The 19,688-nt window shown below is 40.9% G+C and overlaps 1 protein-coding gene and 1 pseudogene across 2 annotated transcripts; both read left to right on the forward strand.

Annotated features, from left to right (window-relative positions):
- Positions 1–1,243: 1,243 nt before the first annotated feature.
- Positions 1,244–6,599, forward strand: LOC118211281 (annotated as a pseudogene).
- Positions 6,600–12,668: 6,069 nt separating this feature from the next.
- Positions 12,669–19,204, forward strand: LOC118211282 (deoxynucleoside triphosphate triphosphohydrolase SAMHD1-like). 2 transcript variants are annotated; one of them, XM_035388371.1, is made up of 3 exons: positions 12,669–13,043; positions 18,665–18,757; positions 18,966–19,204. In XM_035388371.1, exons 1-3 carry the CDS (start codon positions 12,867–12,869, stop codon positions 19,113–19,115), a joined length of 420 nt encoding a protein of 139 aa, XP_035244262.1. In that variant the 5' UTR covers positions 12,669–12,866; the 3' UTR covers positions 19,116–19,204. The 2 variants fall into 2 exon arrangements, with proteins under 2 accessions (XP_035244262.1, XP_035244261.1); XM_035388370.1 differs by lacking the exon at positions 12,669–13,043 and adding an exon at positions 16,021–16,326 and having other exon boundaries at positions 18,966–19,155.
- Positions 19,205–19,688: the final 484 nt, after the last annotated feature.

Raw genomic sequence — 19,688 nt, forward strand, 5'->3', positions numbered from 1 at the left:
TTGCAAGCAGCACTGCGTTGGGTAAGGCAGGGCCACCCACACTCTCACAGAATATTATGATGGTTGTTGTTGTGCATTGGCCATGTTGGGAGCAGAGTGGGTGATGATTTTGGTATTTTTGTTTTTGCTCCTGAATTGTAAAGCACGTTGAGCTGCATTCTGTGCATGAAAGGTGCTATATAAACAAAGTTCATTAATTCATTCATTCATTATTGGTTGTGGGTGTCTGTTGGTGGTGGGTATTGATTGATCATGTTGGGCTCAAGGTGGGTGCAGACTGTTTGCACTGGGTGCTGACTGGTTGTCTTGGGTGCATGGACAGTGTTGGTTGGTTGTTTTGTGGGTGGGTCCTGATTACTTTATTTGGGTGCAGGATGGGTGCTGATTGGTGGTGTTGGGCATTGGCGGATGCTGATTGGTTGAACTGGGTGCAGGTGGGTGTTGATTGGTTATGTTGGGTGTAGTGTGTGCCACCTGGTGGGTCAGCTGGCCAAGGTGCTGAATGATCGGCAACCAGAGCTTCTCATCACTGAGTGAGATATCCTGTGCGTCCAGATCGCAGGGCTGTGCCACCTGGGTGAGCTCCAGTACCGCCCACCCGCTGAACCACAGCCCAGGAGTACCCAAACCATTTGAATGTGTATTTTGTATTCTGTATTTTAATGTGCCTGCAATTCGAAGCTAGCATTGTTGGAATCATACAGAGTAATGTAATTCTACTGTCTCTCTCTTTCGTTAAGCTGAAGTCCTGTCATTCCAATTATTTGTATTTTTTTACCCTTTACCATGTGCCCAGGTCACGGGCCTTTCTCCCATCTGTTTCATGGGAAGTTCCTCCCTGAAGTGGACCCTGAGAGAAATTGGAAGGTAAAGTGGTTTACTTTCCCATTTCCAAATATCGTATGGTTTCTGAATTTTTTTTTTAACAATGCATGCTATATGCAATAATCCAATTGTGTACATGCATTTCTGTGTGTGTGTGTGTGTGTGTGTATGTGTGCATTTGTGTATGCCTTTATGCATGTGTGTGTGTGTGTGTGTGATTGTTTCAGCATGAGATGGCGTCCGTGCAGATGTTTGATTACTTGCTCCAGGAGAACTATCTGCCACCAGTGATGGAGCAACATGGGCTGATTTTGCCTGAGGATCTTGATTTCATTAAAGAGTTGATCGCTGGCCCACTAGAGCAGCATATCCAATTCAGCCAAGAACAGCCCACAGTATGTAACCATGACAACCACCCCAACACACACGCTCACACACCCACAAGTGCACACGTACATATAGATGAGTGCACATATACAAATACACAAGAGTGTGCATGTACACATGAGTGCACGCACACACACAGGAATACATGCACACTTGTGTATATATATGTGTGTGTCTATGTGTGTTTTCCCCAAAGTGGCTATATAAAGGCAGGTCAGAAGAAAAGTGCTTTCTGTATGAGATTGTGGCGAACAAGAGGACTGGCATTGATGTGGACAAATGGGACTATTTTGCCAGGTATGAGTGAGACTGTTCCACCAGGTATGAGTGAGACTGTTCCACCAGGTATGAGTGAGGCTGTTCCACCAGGTTTGAGTGAGACTGTTCCACCAGGTATGAGTGAGACTGTTCCACCTGGTATGAGTGAGGCTGTTCCACCAGGTATGAGTGAGACTGTTCCACCAGGTATGAGTGAGGCTGTTCCACCAGGTATGAGTGAGGCTGTTCCACCAGGTATGAGTGAGGCTGTTCCACCAGGTATGAGTGAGGCTGTTCCACCAGGTATGAGTGAGGCTGTTCCAACAGGTATAAGTAAGACTTTTCTGCCTGGTGAAACAGGAGTCTTAGATGAGAATAAAATCTCATCCTGATTTCTGCTAGTCTTCTTGTCACACTGCGGTATTTTGGTCCGTGATCAGGATGTTGGGGTTTGTGAAATGCTAGGTATGAAGGAACAGAAATGAACTTCTTGGTCACCTCTCCTATTGTCAGGGACTGCTACCACCTGGGGATCCAGAACAACTTTGACTACCAGCGCTCACTTCGGTTTGTACGTGTGTGATGTGGAGGGGAAGAGGCAAATCTGCACCAGAGATAAGGTACCAGCACACCAGTTGCAGTTTCCATTTTGGGCCCATGGGAAATAATTATGTTGTGATGATGCTATACTGTATTAGTGATTAAAAACCACAGCAAACCCTGTTGCCCAAAAAGAATAACCTTGGTTTTATAGTTTTGTTTTAAACCCAAATATTTTTGTTTGTGTCCAGGAAGTGGGGAGCCTGTATGACATGTTACATACAAGGAACTGTCTCCGTCGCAGGGCCTACCTGCACAAAGTCAGCCATCTCATTGAGATCATGTGAGTACAGACACACCCCTCTTCTGTGGGGTCCAGTCTCGGGACTAAAAAGCCACAGCACATATAGGTGATCACATGACCAACCACACAGAATCCCCTGCTTCCACAGATTCTATGGACCAAAATATATTACCAGCAATTCCAAAATCGGGAGAGTGTTAAAAAATGAAATAAATTGAGATTATTTGTCATTTGTTTTAAAAAATATGTATTTCTCACACTGTTGTGTCTTTGTGGTATTAAAAACATTATGGTTTCCCGTCTTACACTGAGTAATGATTTTTTTGTTGTTGCATTTTTAAAATGAAGCAGCTTAAATTCCTTCCTTCAGAATATATAATTTCGGATTCACAGCACCACTTCAATCTCGTTCTCCCGTAGATAGTTCCTTTTCATAGGTTTTGGCCAGCGTGTGACTCTTGCTTCCTATAGGATTACTGAAGCTTTGGTGAAGGCCGACAAACACATCGAGATCAAAGGCTCTGGAGGCAGGCTGTTCACCATCTCCTCAGCAATCAATGACATGGAAGCCTACACCAAACTCACTGGTGAGAAAATAAACTCACCAATCAGACACCAAACTGATAGGTCTGTCACCCAACTCAACAACCTAACTCACAGATCAGCAGGGTTGGGTACCGAGAACCGGTTTCTGAATTGGAACCGGTTGCAAATTCCAAGAACTGGGAATTCATTTAGAAACGTGAGGTTAGAATATGCTTATCGAATCCTGAAAGTGTATTTTCAGTCATATTTGCAAAACAAGTGAAATACACTGAGCTTTAAAAAAGTCAATAAAAATAAAGTTTAAGGGGCTGCCCAAATGTCCATTTTCCTGGTTACATTGTGCATCATCATCCAGGAAACTACAGGCCTGTCAGTTTAACTTGCATCTCATGTTAAATACTGGAATCTATCATTAGAGACAAGTTAGAAGTGTTTCTTGAAAATAACAACACCCTAGAGGGTAGCCAGCATGGTTTTCACAAGGGAAGGTCATGCCTGACAAATCTGGTATTCTTTGAAGAAGCTAATTTTTTTGATTATAACAAGGCTTATGATGGCATATACTTAGATTTCCAAAAAGCATTTGATAAGGCACCACACAAGAGACTTATTAGCAAAATGAAGACTGTAGGAATTACAGGAGGCATTTCAGAGTGGATTTGGAACTGGCTACAGGTACACAGATGCTCCTTTTCCACCAAGGCATTTTGAGGGCCGGTTCGGGGCCTGTGCCTAATCGCAAACCAGTTCTTTGCGTTTCGACAGCAAAAGAACTGGCTCTCGGCCAGGATAACTAAAGGCCCAGCTAAAAGTTTGGAACCTACTGTTGGAGAAGTGAGGATTAAGTGAAATATGTTTGATTTTCTGAACCCAGCAATTTTAACCGTTAAGACCCTTGTTTGATGTTCGGCACTCTGAATACCAAACACAAGTACATCAGCAGTTAAAAAACCTTGCTTATCCAACATGTAAAATATATTTCTTTGATTTAATTTGGTAATTATTATCAAAGATATATTTTCAATTAAGTTGCTGAATTCATTGATAGGCAGATCAAAATGCTGGATCAGCCTGAAATGTACAACTTGAAATGTACAACTCGAAAACCAAATTAAAGTTAAGAAATGTATTAAATTGTACAAAATATATTCACACAGTCTATAGATGAGGTTTAACTACCTTAAAAACAATTAACAAATGTTACCAACAAGTGTTACCGCCCTGGACAGGTTTGCAGTCACACAAGGAATGAATGAAAGAGAATACCAAACCACAGCATGCTTGTCCTAGTAAACCTAGGATGTGCCAAGACCAAATTTCAAAAACCAAAAGGCAGTAGAATATTCCAAAAGACCAGGGATTAAAATGTAAATCACCACCACTACTATTAAAAATGGACTTCTTGCCAAGTTGCCTAAAACTGAATCCTAACTAAAAGATAGCTGCACATTTTATCTAGTGAAACAGAGGAGGGGGGGGGGGGGGGTAGAGACCTCTTCTTCTCCTGACCTGTGCACACTTAATGATCAGGGAGGATCTAAGGGGGGGGGATGTTTTTGGGAAGGATAGATTTGTCTGTTATGGGAATGTTGGCGAGCTATGATGTGGAGACAATAGATAACAAATAAACCAAGTTACAAAGTCAATAGTGACACTATGACGTCCGCTGTATTCTGGTATGGCCTACCTTCAAGTTGAGTTCAGTTAGTAAAACAGTAGGACATAAATGGAAATTAGCAAAAGGTAAATTCCTTACAGACATTAAAACAAATTTTTTCATGCACAGAGTAGTCAGTGTGTGGAATAGCCTGCCAGGTCACATAGTAGAGGCAGAAACCCGAAACCAGGCTTGATACGGTGTTAGATACTATTTAGCCTGTATGTAATCAGAGAACTACATTTACATTACATTACATTACAGGCATTTAGCAGACGCTCTTATCCAGAGCGACGTACAACAAGTGCATTAGTTAAAGGTGCAGAGGTGCAAAAGAAACACACTAGAGTGAAGTAAAGATCATAGTGCCAGAGGTGACCACATAGATCAGGACTCCAACGATGTTTCTGGGAAAGCGGAGACGTATACAGATGTACACAGTGAGGTTATAGGTGCAACTAGGTGCAATTCAGTCAGTTAAATGGCGAGCATTGTTGGGCTGAATGACCTGTTCTTGTCATTATTTCCGCCAGGCGGAGGGGATTATGGGTTTGGTCATGTGTGTGTGTTTGTTTGTGTATGTTTGTGCATTTTTGTATGTTGAAAACATGTTTTTCTTCAGATTTTAGTATATGCGGTGTGCGTCAATACCGATGTAAGTAAAAACATTAAATGCATGTTATTGTCTGCATGGGAATATAGCTGATTGTATAAGGTATATCTGTTTAATAATTGCAGTTCTTTTTATCCTTGTACCATTTCCTTTTTAGCAACCACACTCTAAAATCACACACCCTCAAATAGAATTTATAAATGCATAAAGGACTGCAAAATTCTTTCAGCTGCTCTTTGAGTGTTATATTACAATACTAACATACATGCACAGCTTTATATTCTGCTTGTGTATAACCAGATGGCCTTTCACAATGAAAAAGTATATTTGCAGACTTTTAAAAGCATTGTAAAGCTGTTTTCAGTAGTGTCCATGCAAGAAGGTCACTGTACGTGTAGCTCATGGACACTTTTAATGGATGAGTATGACAAAAGCGTATTGTGTGTGATTGCCTAAATTGTGATTGCTGGGGTGTGGTCTTCACTGAATACCCTCCAGATTTGCAGATTACTATGACAGTCTTCTCTGATGTCCATAACAGCCTGGGCGTGATCACAACATTGAAATTAGGTTTGGCCTTTTGGGGGTTTTTGTTTGTTTTTGCATTTGTCAAATGGATGTGGATCCATTAGTGCCTGACTTGGTACTCAGTTGGTCTTGATGTGTGGTTCTGTTAGTAGAATGAGGGCACATAAATGGAAATTAGCAAAAGATAAATTCTGTAGACTTTAGGAATAGTTTTTTCACGCAGAGTGTGGTCAATGTGTAAAATAGCCTGCCAGGTCACGCAGAAACTCTCCGGATTTTGAAGACCAGGCTTAATATGTTAGATACTATCAAGTCTGTAGTAGAGATCTACCAAAATACATTTTTCAAGGCCAATACCGATTGAAGGCATTTAGACCATTTTAAGTCCTAAGTGTCTTAACAGGCAGGGTTCCCTTTAAAGTGTAGCATATTTATCTTCTTGTAAAGGGTCGCTAGAGTCGACCCCTTGAGTCTGATTGCCATCATTTATGATCAGAGGTGGAGAGTCCATGGTCAGAAAGTAAAAGTCCTGCAATGTGTTATTTCTACCAATGGTAGAAGAATTGTGCCACTTAGTAAATCCAGGTGATTGGAGCAACATAGTGGGGAGGACTTTTCATTCCTGAAATTGGATTCCACCTCTGCTTATGATTGACTGTGCGTCTTCGTCTTGGACTGTTTCAGATTCGGTCTTTGAGCAGATCCTGCACTCCTCCCAGCCTGAGTTGGCCGATGCACGCCAAATCCTCCGCAACATACTCCGCCGCAAACTTTACAAGTGTATTGGCCAAACACACCCCAAAAGGCACATGGAGATCACACAGGTGAGGCATAGTCTGGACAGAAGAGACAGGCCAGGGTGTGGGGTTTGGAAAAACAGTTTTAGAGAAATGGAGGCAAGATTGTAGGTAGAAAGGTTTGGCAGAAAAGAGAGAGGCAGATGATGACCTGAGAAAAAATGAGCAGAGACACTGTAGAGCAGTGGTAACCAACCCTGTTCCTGGAGAGCTACCATCCTGTAGGTTTTCCTTCCAACCTTAACAATGCACACCTCACTCAACAGCTAGAGATCTCATTGAGATGCTAATTAGTAGAGTCAGATGTGCTAAATTAGGGTTGGAATGAAAACTTACAGGATGGTAGATCTCCAGGAACAGGGTTGGTTACCACTGCTGTAGAGGGACTTAAGAGACAGTGAGGAGATTAAGAGAGAATTGACATACTACAGATAGTGTGGAGATGAGGCTGAAAGATTTCTGATTAATAGTGTATGACAATTAATTCATATAAAATCACATGCAAATCATTGTATGGTGATTAGAACACTTTTTTAAAAAGACTGTGAAACGAATGAAGAATGTTTAATTTACAGCAGAATAGGTTGTGGCACATGGTTGCAGAAGTGATGTTTCTCCAGGTAGGAAATGCTTAATCACCATGTCTTGAAGGGGAGAACTCAAACCGGAACCCAGGAGAGAGATGATGAAATCACTTGAGCCAAGCTTAAAGGGGAATTGCACCCAAAAATATATTTTCCACATTATTCTATGAGCCCAGTATGAATATGTTCCCCCCCAAAAAAAATTTTTTTTCAGCATCCTAGATATCCTAGATGGAGCAATTCCAAATCTCTGAAAACCTGCTGTTACCTCAGCACCCACAATGTACATGTTGATTTGTTGGGTGTTCCTTGAGGTGAAGAGGGCTAGTGTGGACATACATATTAAAATTAATTTAACTATATCAACAGCGGTGTTTAGGAAGTTTTGTGCTGGTCAGCTGGGTGAACACCATAAGGCAGCAGAAGAAGTTTTGTGCTATTGAGAAGTGCAGAAAAAAGATGTGGTGCACAGTGCCAGTCTGTGGAGTGAAGAAAGCAGAGGAAGACATTGAATATCATTGTTTGCCCTCAAAGAACATCAACAAAAGTAAGGAATGGCTGGCATCAATACGGAACAAGAAATGCAAGAATTGTTGCGACCTGGCAGGCTATTCCACACACTGACTACTCTCTGCATGAAAAAATTAGTTTTAATGTCTGTAAGGAATTTACCATTTGCTAATTTCCATTTATGTCCTACTGTTCTACTAACTGAACTCAACTTGAAGGTAGGCCATACCAGAATACAGCGGACGTCATAGTGTCACTATTGACTTTGTAACTTGGTTTATTTGTTATCTAGTGTCTCCACATCATAGCTCACCAACATTCCCATAACAGACAAATCTATCCTTCCCAAGGATAGATTGGGAAGGATCTATGGGAAGGATAGATTTGTCTGTTATGGGAATGTTGGTGAGCTATGATGTGGAGACACTAGATAACAAATAAACCAAGTTACAAAGTCAATAGTGACACTATGACGTCCGCTGTATTCTGGTATGGCCTACCTTCAAGTTGAGTTCAGTTAGTAGAACAGTAGGACATAAATGGAAATTAGCAAATGGTAAATTCCTTACAGACATTAAAACTAATTTTTTCATGCAGAGAGTAGTCAGTGTGTGGAATAGCCTGCCAGGTCGCATAGTAGAGGCAGTAACTCGAGACCGGGCTTGATACGGTGTTAGATACTATCTAGTCTGTAGGTAATTAGAGCACTAGGTGCAATTTAGTCAGTTAAATGGCGAACATTGTTGGGCTGAATGACCTGATCTTGTCATTATTTCCGCCAGGCGAGAGCCTGGAGGGGATCATGGGTTTGGTCGTGTGTGTGTTTGTTTGTGTATGTTTGTGCATTTTTGTATGTTGAAAACATTTTTCTTCAGATTTTAGTATATGCGGTGTGCGTCAATACCGATGTAAGTAAAAACATTAAATGCATGTTATTGTCTGCATGGGAATATAGCTGATTGTATAAGGTATATCTGTTTAATAATTGCAGTTCTTTTTACCCTTGTACCATTTCCTTTTTAGCAACCACACTCTAAAATCACACACCCTGAAAACACACCCTCAAATAGAATTTATAAATGCATAAAGGACTGCAAAAGTGTTATATTACAATACTAACATACATGCACAGCTTTATATTCTGCTTGTGTATAACCAGATGGCCTTTCACAATGAAAAAGTATATTTGCAGACTTTTAAAGGCATTGTAAAGCTGTTTTCAGTAGTGTCCATGCAAGAAGGTCACTGTACGTGTAGCTCATGGACACTTTTAATGGATGAGTATGACAAAAGCGTATTGTGTGTGATTGCCTAAATTGTGATTGCTGGGGTGTGGTCTTCACTGAATACCCTCCAGATTTGCAGATTACTATGACAGTCTTCTCTGATGTCCATAACAGCCTGGGCGTGATCACAACATTGAAATTAGGTTTGGCCTTTTGGGGGTTTTTGTTTGTTTTTGCATTTGTCAAATGGATGTGGATCCATTAGTGCCTGACTTGGTACTCAGTTGGTCTTGATGTGTGGTTCTGTTAGTAGAATGAGGGCACATAAATGGAAATTAGCAAAAGATAAATTCTGTAGACTTTAGGAATAGTTTTTTCACGCAGAGTGTGGTCAATGTGTAAAATAGCCTGCCAGGTCACGCAGAAACTCTCCGGATTTTGAAGACCAGGCTTAATATGTTAGATACTATCAAGTCTGTAGTAGAGATCTACCAAAATACATTTTTCAAGGCCAATACCGATTGAAGGCATTTAGACCATTTTAAGTCCTAAGTGTCTTAACAGGCAGGGTTCCCTTTAAAGTGTAGCATATTTATCTTCTTGTAAAGGGTCGCTAGAGTCGACCCCTTGAGTCTGATTGCCATCATTTATGATCAGAGGTGGAGAGTCCATGGTCAGAAAGTAAAAGTCCTGCAATGTGTTATTTCTACCAATGGTAGAAGAATTGTGCCACTTAGTAAATCCAGGTGATTGGAGCAACATAGTGGGGAGGACTTTTCATTCCTGAAATTGGATTCCACCTCTGCTTATGATTGACTGTGCGTCTTCGTCTTGGACTGTTTCAGATTCGGTCTTTGAGCAGATCCTGCACTCCTCCCAGCCTGAGTTGGCCGATGCACGCCAAATCCTCCGCAACATACTCCGCCGCAAACTTTACAAGTGTATTGGCCAAACACACCCCAAAAGGCACATGGAGATCACACAGGTGAGGCATAGTCTGGACAGAAGAGACAGGCCAGGGTGTGGGGTTTGGAAAAACAGTTTTAGAGAAATGGAGGCAAGATTGTAGGTAGAAAGGTTTGGCAGAAAAGAGAGAGGCAGATGATGACCTGAGAAAAAATGAGCAGAGACACTGTAGAGCAGTGGTAACCAACCCTGTTCCTGGAGAGCTACCATCCTGTAGGTTTTCCTTCCAACCTTAACAATGCACACCTCACTCAACAGCTAGAGATCTCATTGAGATGCTAATTAGTAGAGTCAGATGTGCTAAATTAGGGTTGGAATGAAAACTTACAGGATGGTAGATCTCCAGGAACAGGGTTGGTTACCACTGCTGTAGAGGGACTTAAGAGACAGTGAGGAGATTAAGAGAGAATTGACATACTACAGATAGTGTGGAGATGAGGCTGAAAGATTTCTGATTAATAGTGTATGACAATTAATTCATATAAAATCACATGCAAATCATTGTATGGTGATTAGAACACTTTTTTAAAAAGACTGTGAAACGAATGAAGAATGTTTAATTTACAGCAGAATAGGTTGTGGCACATGGTTGCAGAAGTGATGTTTCTCCAGGTAGGAAATGCTTAATCACCATGTCTTGAAGGGGAGAACTCAAACCGGAACCCAGGAGAGAGATGATGAAATCACTTGAGCCAAGCTTAAAGGGGAATTGCACCCAAAAATATATTTTCCACATTATTCTATGAGCCCAGTATGAATATGTTCCCCCCCAAAAAAAATTTTTTTTCAGCATCCTAGATATCCTAGATGGAGCAATTCCAAATCTCTGAAAACCTGCTGTTACCTCAGCACCCACAATGTACATGTTGATTTGTTGGGTGTTCCTTGAGGTGAAGAGGGCTAGTGTGGACATACATATTGAAATTAATTTAACTATATCAACAGCGGTGTTTAGGAAGTTTTGTGCTGGTCAGCTGGGTGAACACCATAAGGCAGCAGAAGAAGTTTTGTGCTATTGAGAAGTGCAGAAAAAAGATGTGGTGCACAGTGCCAGTCTGTGGAGTGAAGAAAGCAGAGGAAGACATTGAATATCATTGTTTGCCCTCAAAGAACATCAACAAAAGTAAGGAATGGCTGGCATCAATACGGAACAAGAAATGCAAGAATTGTTGCGACCTGGCAGGCTATTCCACACACTGACTACTCTCTGCATGAAAAAATTAGTTTTAATGTCTGTAAGGAATTTACCATTTGCTAATTTCCATTTATGTCCTACTGTTCTACTAACTGAACTCAACTTGAAGGTAGGCCATACCAGAATACAGCGGACGTCATAGTGTCACTATTGACTTTGTAACTTGGTTTATTTGTTATCTAGTGTCTCCACATCATAGCTCACCAACATTCCCATAACAGACAAATCTATCCTTCCCAAGGATAGATTGGGAAGGATCTATGGGAAGGATAGATTTGTCTGTTATGGGAATGTTGTTGAGCTATGATGTGGAGACACTAGATAACAAATAAACCAAGTTACAAAGTCAATAGTGACACTATGACGTCCGCTGTATTCTGGTATGGCCTACCTTCAAGTTGAGTTCAGTTAGTAGAACAGTAGGACATAAATGGAAATTAGCAAATGGTAAATTCCTTACAGACATTAAAACTAATTTTTTCATGCAGAGAGTAGTCAGTGTGTGGAATAGCCTGCCAGGTCGCATAGTAGAGGCAGTAACTCGAGACCGGGCTTGATACGGTGTTAGATACTATCTAGTCTGTAGGTAATTAGAGCACTAGGTGCAATTTAGTCAGTTAAATGGCGAACATTGTTGGGCTGAATGACCTGATCTTGTCATTATTTCCGCCAGGCGAGAGCCTGGAGGGGATTATGGGTTTGGTCATGTGTGTATGTTTGTTTGTGTATGTTTGTGCATTTTTGTATGTTGAAAACATTTTTCTTCAGATTTTAGTATATGCGGTGTGCGTCAATACCGATAAAAACCGTAAAAACATTAAATGCATGTTATTGTCTGCATGGGAATATAGCTGATTGTATAAGGTATATCTGTTTAATAATTGCAGTTCTTTTTATCCTTGTACCATTTCCTTTTTAGCAACCACACTCTAAAATCACACACCCTGAAAACACACCCTCAAATAGAATTTATAAATGCATAAAGGACTGCAAAAGTGTTATATTACAATACTAACATACATGCACAGCTTTATATTCTGCTTGTGTATAACCAGATGGCCTTTCACAATGAAAAAGTATATTTGCAGACTTTTAAAAGCATTGTAAAGCTGTTTTCAGTAGTGTCCATGCAAGAAGGTCACTGTACGTGTAGCTCATGGACACTTTTAATGGATGAGTATGACAAAAGCGTATTGTGTGTGATTGCCTAAATTGTGATTGCTGGGGTGTGGTCTTCACTGAATACCCTCCAGATTTGCGGATTACTATGACAGTCTTCTCTGATGTCCATAACAGCCTGGGCGTGATCACAACATTGAAATTAGGTTTGGCCTTTTGGGGGTTTTTGTTTGTTTTTGCATTTGTCAAATGGATGTGGATCCATTAGTGCCTGACTTGGTACTCAGTTGGTCTTGATGTGTGGTTCTGTTAGTAGAATGAGGGCACATAAATGGAAATTAGCAAAAGATAAATTCTGTAGACTTTAGGAATAGTTTTTTCACGCAGAGTGTGGTCAATGTGTAAAATAGCCTGCCAGGTCACGCAGAAACTCTCCGGATTTTGAAGACCAGGCTTAATATGTTAGATACTATCAAGTCTGTAGTAGAGATCTACCAAAATACATTTTTCAAGGCCAATACCGATTGAAGGCATTTAGACCATTTTAAGTCCTAAGTGTCTTAACAGGCAGGGTTCCCTTTAAAGTGTAGCATATTTATCTTCTTGTAAAGGGTCGCTAGAGTCGACCCCTTGAGTCTGATTGCCATCATTTATGATCAGAGGTGGAGAGTCCATGGTCAGAAAGTAAAAGTCCTGCAATGTGTTATTTCTACCAATGGTAGAAGAATTGTGCCACTTAGTAAATCCAGGTGATTGGAGCAACATAGTGGGGAGGACTTTTCATTCCTGAAATTGGATTCCACCTCTGCTTATGATTGACTGTGCGTCTTCGTCTTGGACTGTTTCAGATTCGGTCTTTGAGCAGATCCTGCACTCCTCCCAGCCTGAGTTGGCCGATGCACGCCAAATCCTCCGCAACATACTCCGCCGCAAACTTTACAAGTGTATTGGCCAAACACACCCCAAAAGGCACATGGAGATCACACAGGTGAGGCATAGTCTGGACAGAAGAGACAGGCCAGGGTGTGGGGTTTGGAAAAACAGTTTTAGAGAAATGGAGGCAAGATTGTAGGTAGAAAGGTTTGGCAGAAAAGAGAGAGGCAGATGATGACCTGAGAAAAAATGAGCAGAGACACTGTAGAGCAGTGGTAACCAACCCTGTTCCTGGAGAGCTACCATCCTGTAGGTTTTCCTTCCAACCTTAACAATGCACACCTCACTCAACAGCTAGAGATCTCATTGAGATGCTAATTAGTAGAGTCAGATGTGCTAAATTAGGGTTGGAATGAAAACTTACAGGATGGTAGATCTCCAGGAACAGGGTTGGTTACCACTGCTGTAGAGGGACTTAAGAGACAGTGAGGAGATTAAGAGAGAATTGACATACTACAGATAGTGTGGAGATGAGGCTGAAAGATTTCTGATTAATAGTGTATGACAATTAATTCATATAAAATCACATGCAAATCATTGTATGGTGATTAGAACACTTTTTAAAAAAGACTGTGAAACGAATGAAGAATGTTTAATTTACAGCAGAATAGGTTGTGGCACATGGTTGCAGAAGTGATGTTTCTCCAGGTAGGAAATGCTTAATCACCATGTCTTGAAGGGGAGAACTCAAACCGGAACCCAGGAGAGAGATGATGAAATCACTTGAGCCAAGCTTAAAGGGGAATTGCACCCAAAAATATATTTTCCACATTATTCTATGAGCCCAGTATGAATATGTTCCCCCCCAAAAAAAAATTTTTTTCAGCATCCTAGATATCCTAGATGGAGCAATTCCAAATCTCTGAAAACCTGCTGTTACCTCAGCACCCACAATGTACATGTTGATTTGTTGGGTGTTCCTTGAGGTGAAGAGGGCTAGTGTGGACATACATATTGAAATTAATTTAACTATATCAACAGCGGTGTTTAGGAAGTTTTGTGCTGGTCAGCTGGGTGAACACCATAAGGCAGCAGAAGAAGTTTTGTGCTATTGAGAAGTGCAGAAAAAAGATGTGGTGCACAGTGCCAGTCTGTGGAGTGAAGAAAGCAGAGGAAGACATTGAATATCATTGTTTGCCCTCAAAGAACATCAACAAAAGTAAGGAATGGCTGGCATCAATACGGAACAAGAAATGCAAGAATTGTTGCGACCTGGCAGGCTATTCCACACACTGACTACTCTCTGCATGAAAAAATTAGTTTTAATGTCTGTAAGGAATTTACCATTTGCTAATTTCCATTTATGTCCTACTGTTCTACTAACTGAACTCAACTTGAAGGTAGGCCATACCAGAATACAGCGGACGTCATAGTGTCACTATTGACTTTGTAACTTGGTTTATTTGTTATCTAGTGTCTCCACATCATAGCTCACCAACATTCCCATAACAGACAAATCTATCCTTCCCAAGGATAGATTGGGAAGGATCTATGGGAAGGATAGATTTGTCTGTTATGGGAATGTTGGTGAGCTATGATGTGGAGACACTAGATAACAAATAAACCAAGTTACAAAGTCAATAGTGACACTATGACGTCCGCTGTATTCTGGTATGGCCTACCTTCAAGTTGAGTTCAGTTAGTAGAACAGTAGGACATAAATGGAAATTAGCAAATGGTAAATTCCTTACAGACATTAAAACTAATTTTTTCATGCAGAGAGTAGTCAGTGTGTGGAATAGCCTGCCAGGTCGCATAGTAGAGGCAGTAACTCGAGACCGGGCTTGATACGGTGTTAGATACTATCTAGTCTGTAGGTAATTAGAGCACTAGGTGCAATTTAGTCAGTTAAATGGCGAACATTGTTGGGCTGAATGACCTGATCTTGTCATTATTTCCGCCAGGCGAGAGCCTGGAGGGGATTATGGGTTTGGTCATGTGTGTATGTTTGTTTGTGTATGTTTGTGCATTTTTGTATGTTGAAAACATTTTTCTTCAGATTTTAGTATATGCGGTGTGCGTCAATACCGATAAAAACCGTAAAAACATTAAATGCATGTTATTGTCTGCATGGGAATATAGCTGATTGTATAAGGTATATCTGTTTAATAATTGCAGTTCTTTTTATCCTTGTACCATTTCCTTTTTAGCAACCACACTCTAAAATCACACACCCTGAAAACACACCCTCAAATAGAATTTATAAATGCATAAAGGACTGCAAAAGTGTTATATTACAATACTAACATACATGCACAGCTTTATATTCTGCTTGTGTATAACCAGATGGCCTTTCACAATGAAAAAGTATATTTGCAGACTTTTAAAAGCATTGTAAAGCTGTTTTCAGTAGTGTCCATGCAAGAAGGTCACTGTACGTGTAGCTCATGGACACTTTTAATGGATGAGTATGACAAAAGCGTATTGTGTGTGATTGCCTAAATTGTGATTGCTGGGGTGTGGTCTTCACTGAATACCCTCCAGATTTGCGGATTACTATGACAGTCTTCTCTGATGTCCATAACAGCCTGGGCGTGATCACAACATTGAAATTAGGTTTGGCCTTTTGGGGGTTTTTGTTTGTTTTTGCATTTGTCAAATGGATGTGGATCCATTAGTGCCTGACTTGGTACTCAGTTGGTCTTGATGTGTGGTTCTGTTAGTAGAATGAGGGCACATAAATGGAAATTAGCAAAAGATAAATTCTGTAGACTTTAGGAATAGTTTTTTCACGCAGAGTGTGGTCAATGTGTAAAATAGCCTGCCAGGTCACGCAGAAACTCTCCGGATTTTGAAGACCAGGCTTAATATGTTAGATACTATCAAGTCTGTAGTAGAGATCTACCAAAATACATTTTTCAAGGCCAATACCGATTGAAGGCATTTAGACCATTTTAAGTCCTAAGTGTCTTAACAGGCAGGGTTTCCTTTAAAGTGTAGCATATTTATCTTCTTGTAAAGGGTCGCTAGAGTCGACCCCTTGAGTCTGATTGCCATCATTTATGATCAGAGGTGGAGAGTCCATGGTCAGAAAGTAAAAGTCCTGCAATGTGTTATTTCTACCAATGGTAGAAGAATTGTGCCACTTAGTAAATCCAGGTGATTGGAGCAACATAGTGGGGAGGACTTTTCATTCCTGAAATTGGATTCCACCTCTGCTTATGATTGACTGTGCGTCTTCGTCTTGGACTGTTTCAGATTCGGTCTTTGAGCAGATCCTGCACTCCTCCCAGCCTGAGTTGGCCGATGCACGCCAAATCCTCCGCAACATACTCCGCCGCAAACTTTACAAGTGTATTGGCCAAACACACCCCAAAAGGCACATGGAGATCACACAGGTGAGGCATAGTCTGGACAGAAGAGACAGGCCAGGGTGTGGGGTTTGGAAAAACAGTTTTAGAGAAATGGAGGCAAGATTGTAGGTAGAAAGGTTTGGCAGAAAAGAGAGAGGCAGATGATGACCTGAGAAAAAATGAGCAGAGACACTGTAGAGCAGTGGTAACCAACCCTGTTCCTGGAGAGCTACCATCCTGTAGGTTTTCCTTCCAACCTTAACAATGCACACCTCACTCAACAGCTAGAGATCTCATTGAGATGCTAATTAGTAGAGTCAGATGTGCTAAATTAGGGTTGGAATGAAAACTTACAGGATGGTAGATCTCCAGGAACAGGGTTGGTTACCACTGCTGTAGAGGGACTTAAGAGACAGTGAGGAGATTAAGAGAGAATTGACATACTACAGATAGTGTGGAGATGAGGCTGAAAGATTTCTGATTAATAGTGTATGACAATTAATTCATATAAAATCACATGCAAATCATTGTATGGTGATTAGAACACTTTTTAAAAAAGACTGTGAAACGAATGAAGAATGTTTAATTTACAGCAGAATAGGTTGTGGCACATGGTTGCAGAAGTGATGTTTCTCCAGGTAGGAAATGCTTAATCACCATGTCTTGAAGGGGAGAACTCAAACCGGAACCCAGGAGAGAGATGATGAAATCACTTGAGCCAAGCTTAAAGGGGAATTGCACCCAAAAATATATTTTCCACATTATTCTATGAGCCCAGTATGAATATGTTCCCCCCCAAAAAAAATTTTTTTTCAGCATCCTAGATATCCTAGATGGAGCAATTCCAAATCTCTGAAAACCTGCTGTTACCTCAGCACCCACAATGTACATGTTGATTTGTTGGGTGTTCCTTGAGGTGAAGAGGGCTAGTGTGGACATACATATTGAAATTAATTTAACTATATCAACAGCGGTGTTTAGGAAGTTTTGTGCTGGTCAGCTGGGTGAACACCATAAGGCAGCAGAAGAAGTTTTGTGCTATTGAGAAGTGCAGAAAAAAGATGTGGTGCACAGTGCCAGTCTGTGGAGTGAAGAAAGCAGAGGAAGACATTGAATATCATTGTTTGCCCTCAAAGAACATCAACAAAAGTAAGGAATGGCTGGCATCAATACGGAACAAGAAATGCAAGAATTGTTTAGTAGAAAAATACTCTCACGTTCAAGTACGTAGTCATTTCACACCCAATGATAAATGCCAAATACCACGGGCAAATATAAAAAAATATATTTGTGGTGCAGTTCTGCTTTAATTTGCAGGCAGTTGGCACCAGTGTTTATTTACTAATAGTTGACAGGGACAGTGCCCAATATTCAGAACATCTCCTTTAGTATCACTGTAAAAGAGCTGATATAGCCGAGGAGGCTACACACCTACATTAGCACCAGCATAAATTTGCTTATTTAGCTGAGTGACCACGGTGACTGAAGCTGATGTATAGAAAAATGGCAAACACTTTATTTAATGTAAAAAATAATGATAAGAATGAATAAAAAAGGGGTGCAGAAACATAGTGGGCATATGAAATCAGTAGACAATGTGCAAGGAGTAGACCACCAAAAAAAATAGAAATGACCAATGGATCGAGCTTCCCTTTACCAAATTTCGCCATTGAAGTCCCACCCCAAATCTACAGGGGTCACACCAATAACAAGTAATGAGATGTGCGTTAGTCTACACCAGGGGTGCACAACTCCGATCCTGGAGGGCCAGTGTTCGTGCTGGTTTTTGTTCCAGCCAACTGCATCAACTTTAGTTTTCTGACAGCTCTATAAACTACGCTATTTCACTCCTGTACTTCAGCATAGTAAAATCTTAAGGATACATTTCCAGTCTGTGGCTGTAGCTGGTGCTTATACAAATGTCAGATCAAGATATGATTGAGCTATTTAAATAATTAAGAGCGGAAGTTGGCATAATATCATGAAACAGATCGGCCCTTGTTGTGCACCCCTGGTCTACACTGAGATCACACCTCCCACAGTACACACCGGATTGCACCACACCCAGGGAGGAGACTAAATTTGCCTAAATAATGATACACTTCAAAGATAAGGAAATGATGTGGCACCCATCCCTCACAGAGGCACCCGCGTTTCCTGGTTACATAAACAACATAAAAAACAAATACATTTAAGCATCAATGGTGCTACAGTTCACAGGGTATGTCCATCTTACTAGTACAGGACAAAATAACAGGAGTGTGCAGGATAGATTGATAGAGAAGAGAGGAGTCTGTGGTGAGGAGACTTCAGGGATTCATGAGATTTGTCCAGTATTACTGTTTCTCTAGTAAGTGTGTTTGTGTTTGGGTGTTTGTCCCAGGCTGACCTACTGTCATTGGCTAGCAGTGTTGCTGAGGCCCGCCCACAGAGTGAGCCAGATGTGTTCCTGTGTGCAGAAGACTTTGTTGTCACTGTGAGTCTGCAACTGCCGATTGTCACCATCTTGAGTTCCCTCCATCCATCACCATCTCCACCTCATCCATCACCATTTTGCCTCATGGGTCCATCAGCTCTTACATCTCATCCGTCACTGTCTGAGTTGTGGGGTGGATAAAGATATCAAACAGTTACAATTTCTATCATAGTTTTAAGGGGCTGTGACTTGTTTTATTCTCCCTCAGGTGGTGAACATGGACTATGGGATGAATCAGCGGAATCCCATTAATAATATGCATTTCCACTGTAAGAATGACCCCACCAGAGCCTTTAAGATCAGTAAAAACCAAGTACAGCTGGTCCTCTTCACTGAGTACATTTATTTCCCAATTTAATGTCCTATGAGTACCTCAATTAAGACATTTAACAACTCCATAGTCATGACAGCATCTTGGTTATGTATCTTTGTTAATTACAAACCACAGCAGGTAGCACAAAGATTTGAGCAGGAACGGTAACAGGTGCTATTGAATTTGCGGGTATTACTAAGATTGCCACTAGGAGTGCTAGGGCTTGCACCTAGCAGAAACTAACAAAATGAACTTAAATAAAGGTACACAGGTGTTTGAGGTAAATGTGTTTTGCCAGCACACATAGCCCCTCCCCCTGAAGGGACCTCTTGCCTCCCTTCTTGCCTCTCTCCCTCTGCCACACAGTTTTACTTTTTGATGCAATGCAAACCACTTATTTTCAGTATAAAACCAAAAAACTTTGCGCATGTGCTTCTTTATTATATGTAAGACACTAAAACTTTTAGCCATACCGATAATTAACTAGTAATGATACAAGGGTCTGGAAATGCTTCTTTAGACTTGTCTCCAACAGTTTTTAGCTGACTGCATGCACACTCAAAAGAATAAAACTCTTGCTGCATGAATAATGTTATGGAGACATCAAAGGAAGTTTCA

The sequence above is a fragment of the Anguilla anguilla genome, chromosome 13, assembly GCF_013347855.1.
Source record: "Anguilla anguilla isolate fAngAng1 chromosome 13, fAngAng1.pri, whole genome shotgun sequence".
NCBI classification, from domain to species: domain Eukaryota; kingdom Metazoa; phylum Chordata; class Actinopteri; order Anguilliformes; family Anguillidae; genus Anguilla; species Anguilla anguilla.

Excerpts from the sequence above, each read along its gene's own strand:
- LOC118211282 (XM_035388371.1), top strand. The coding sequence starts at position 12,867 with ATGATTGACTGTGCGTCTTCGTCTTGGACTGTTTCAGATTCGGTCTTT. Across the intron at positions 13,044-18,664 it reads GGCACATGGAGATCACACAG|GCTGACCTACTGTCATTGGC; the intron begins GTGAGGCATAGT and ends TGTTTGTCCCAG. Across the intron at positions 18,758-18,965 it reads CAGAAGACTTTGTTGTCACT|GTGGTGAACATGGACTATGG; the intron begins GTGAGTCTGCAA and ends ATTCTCCCTCAG.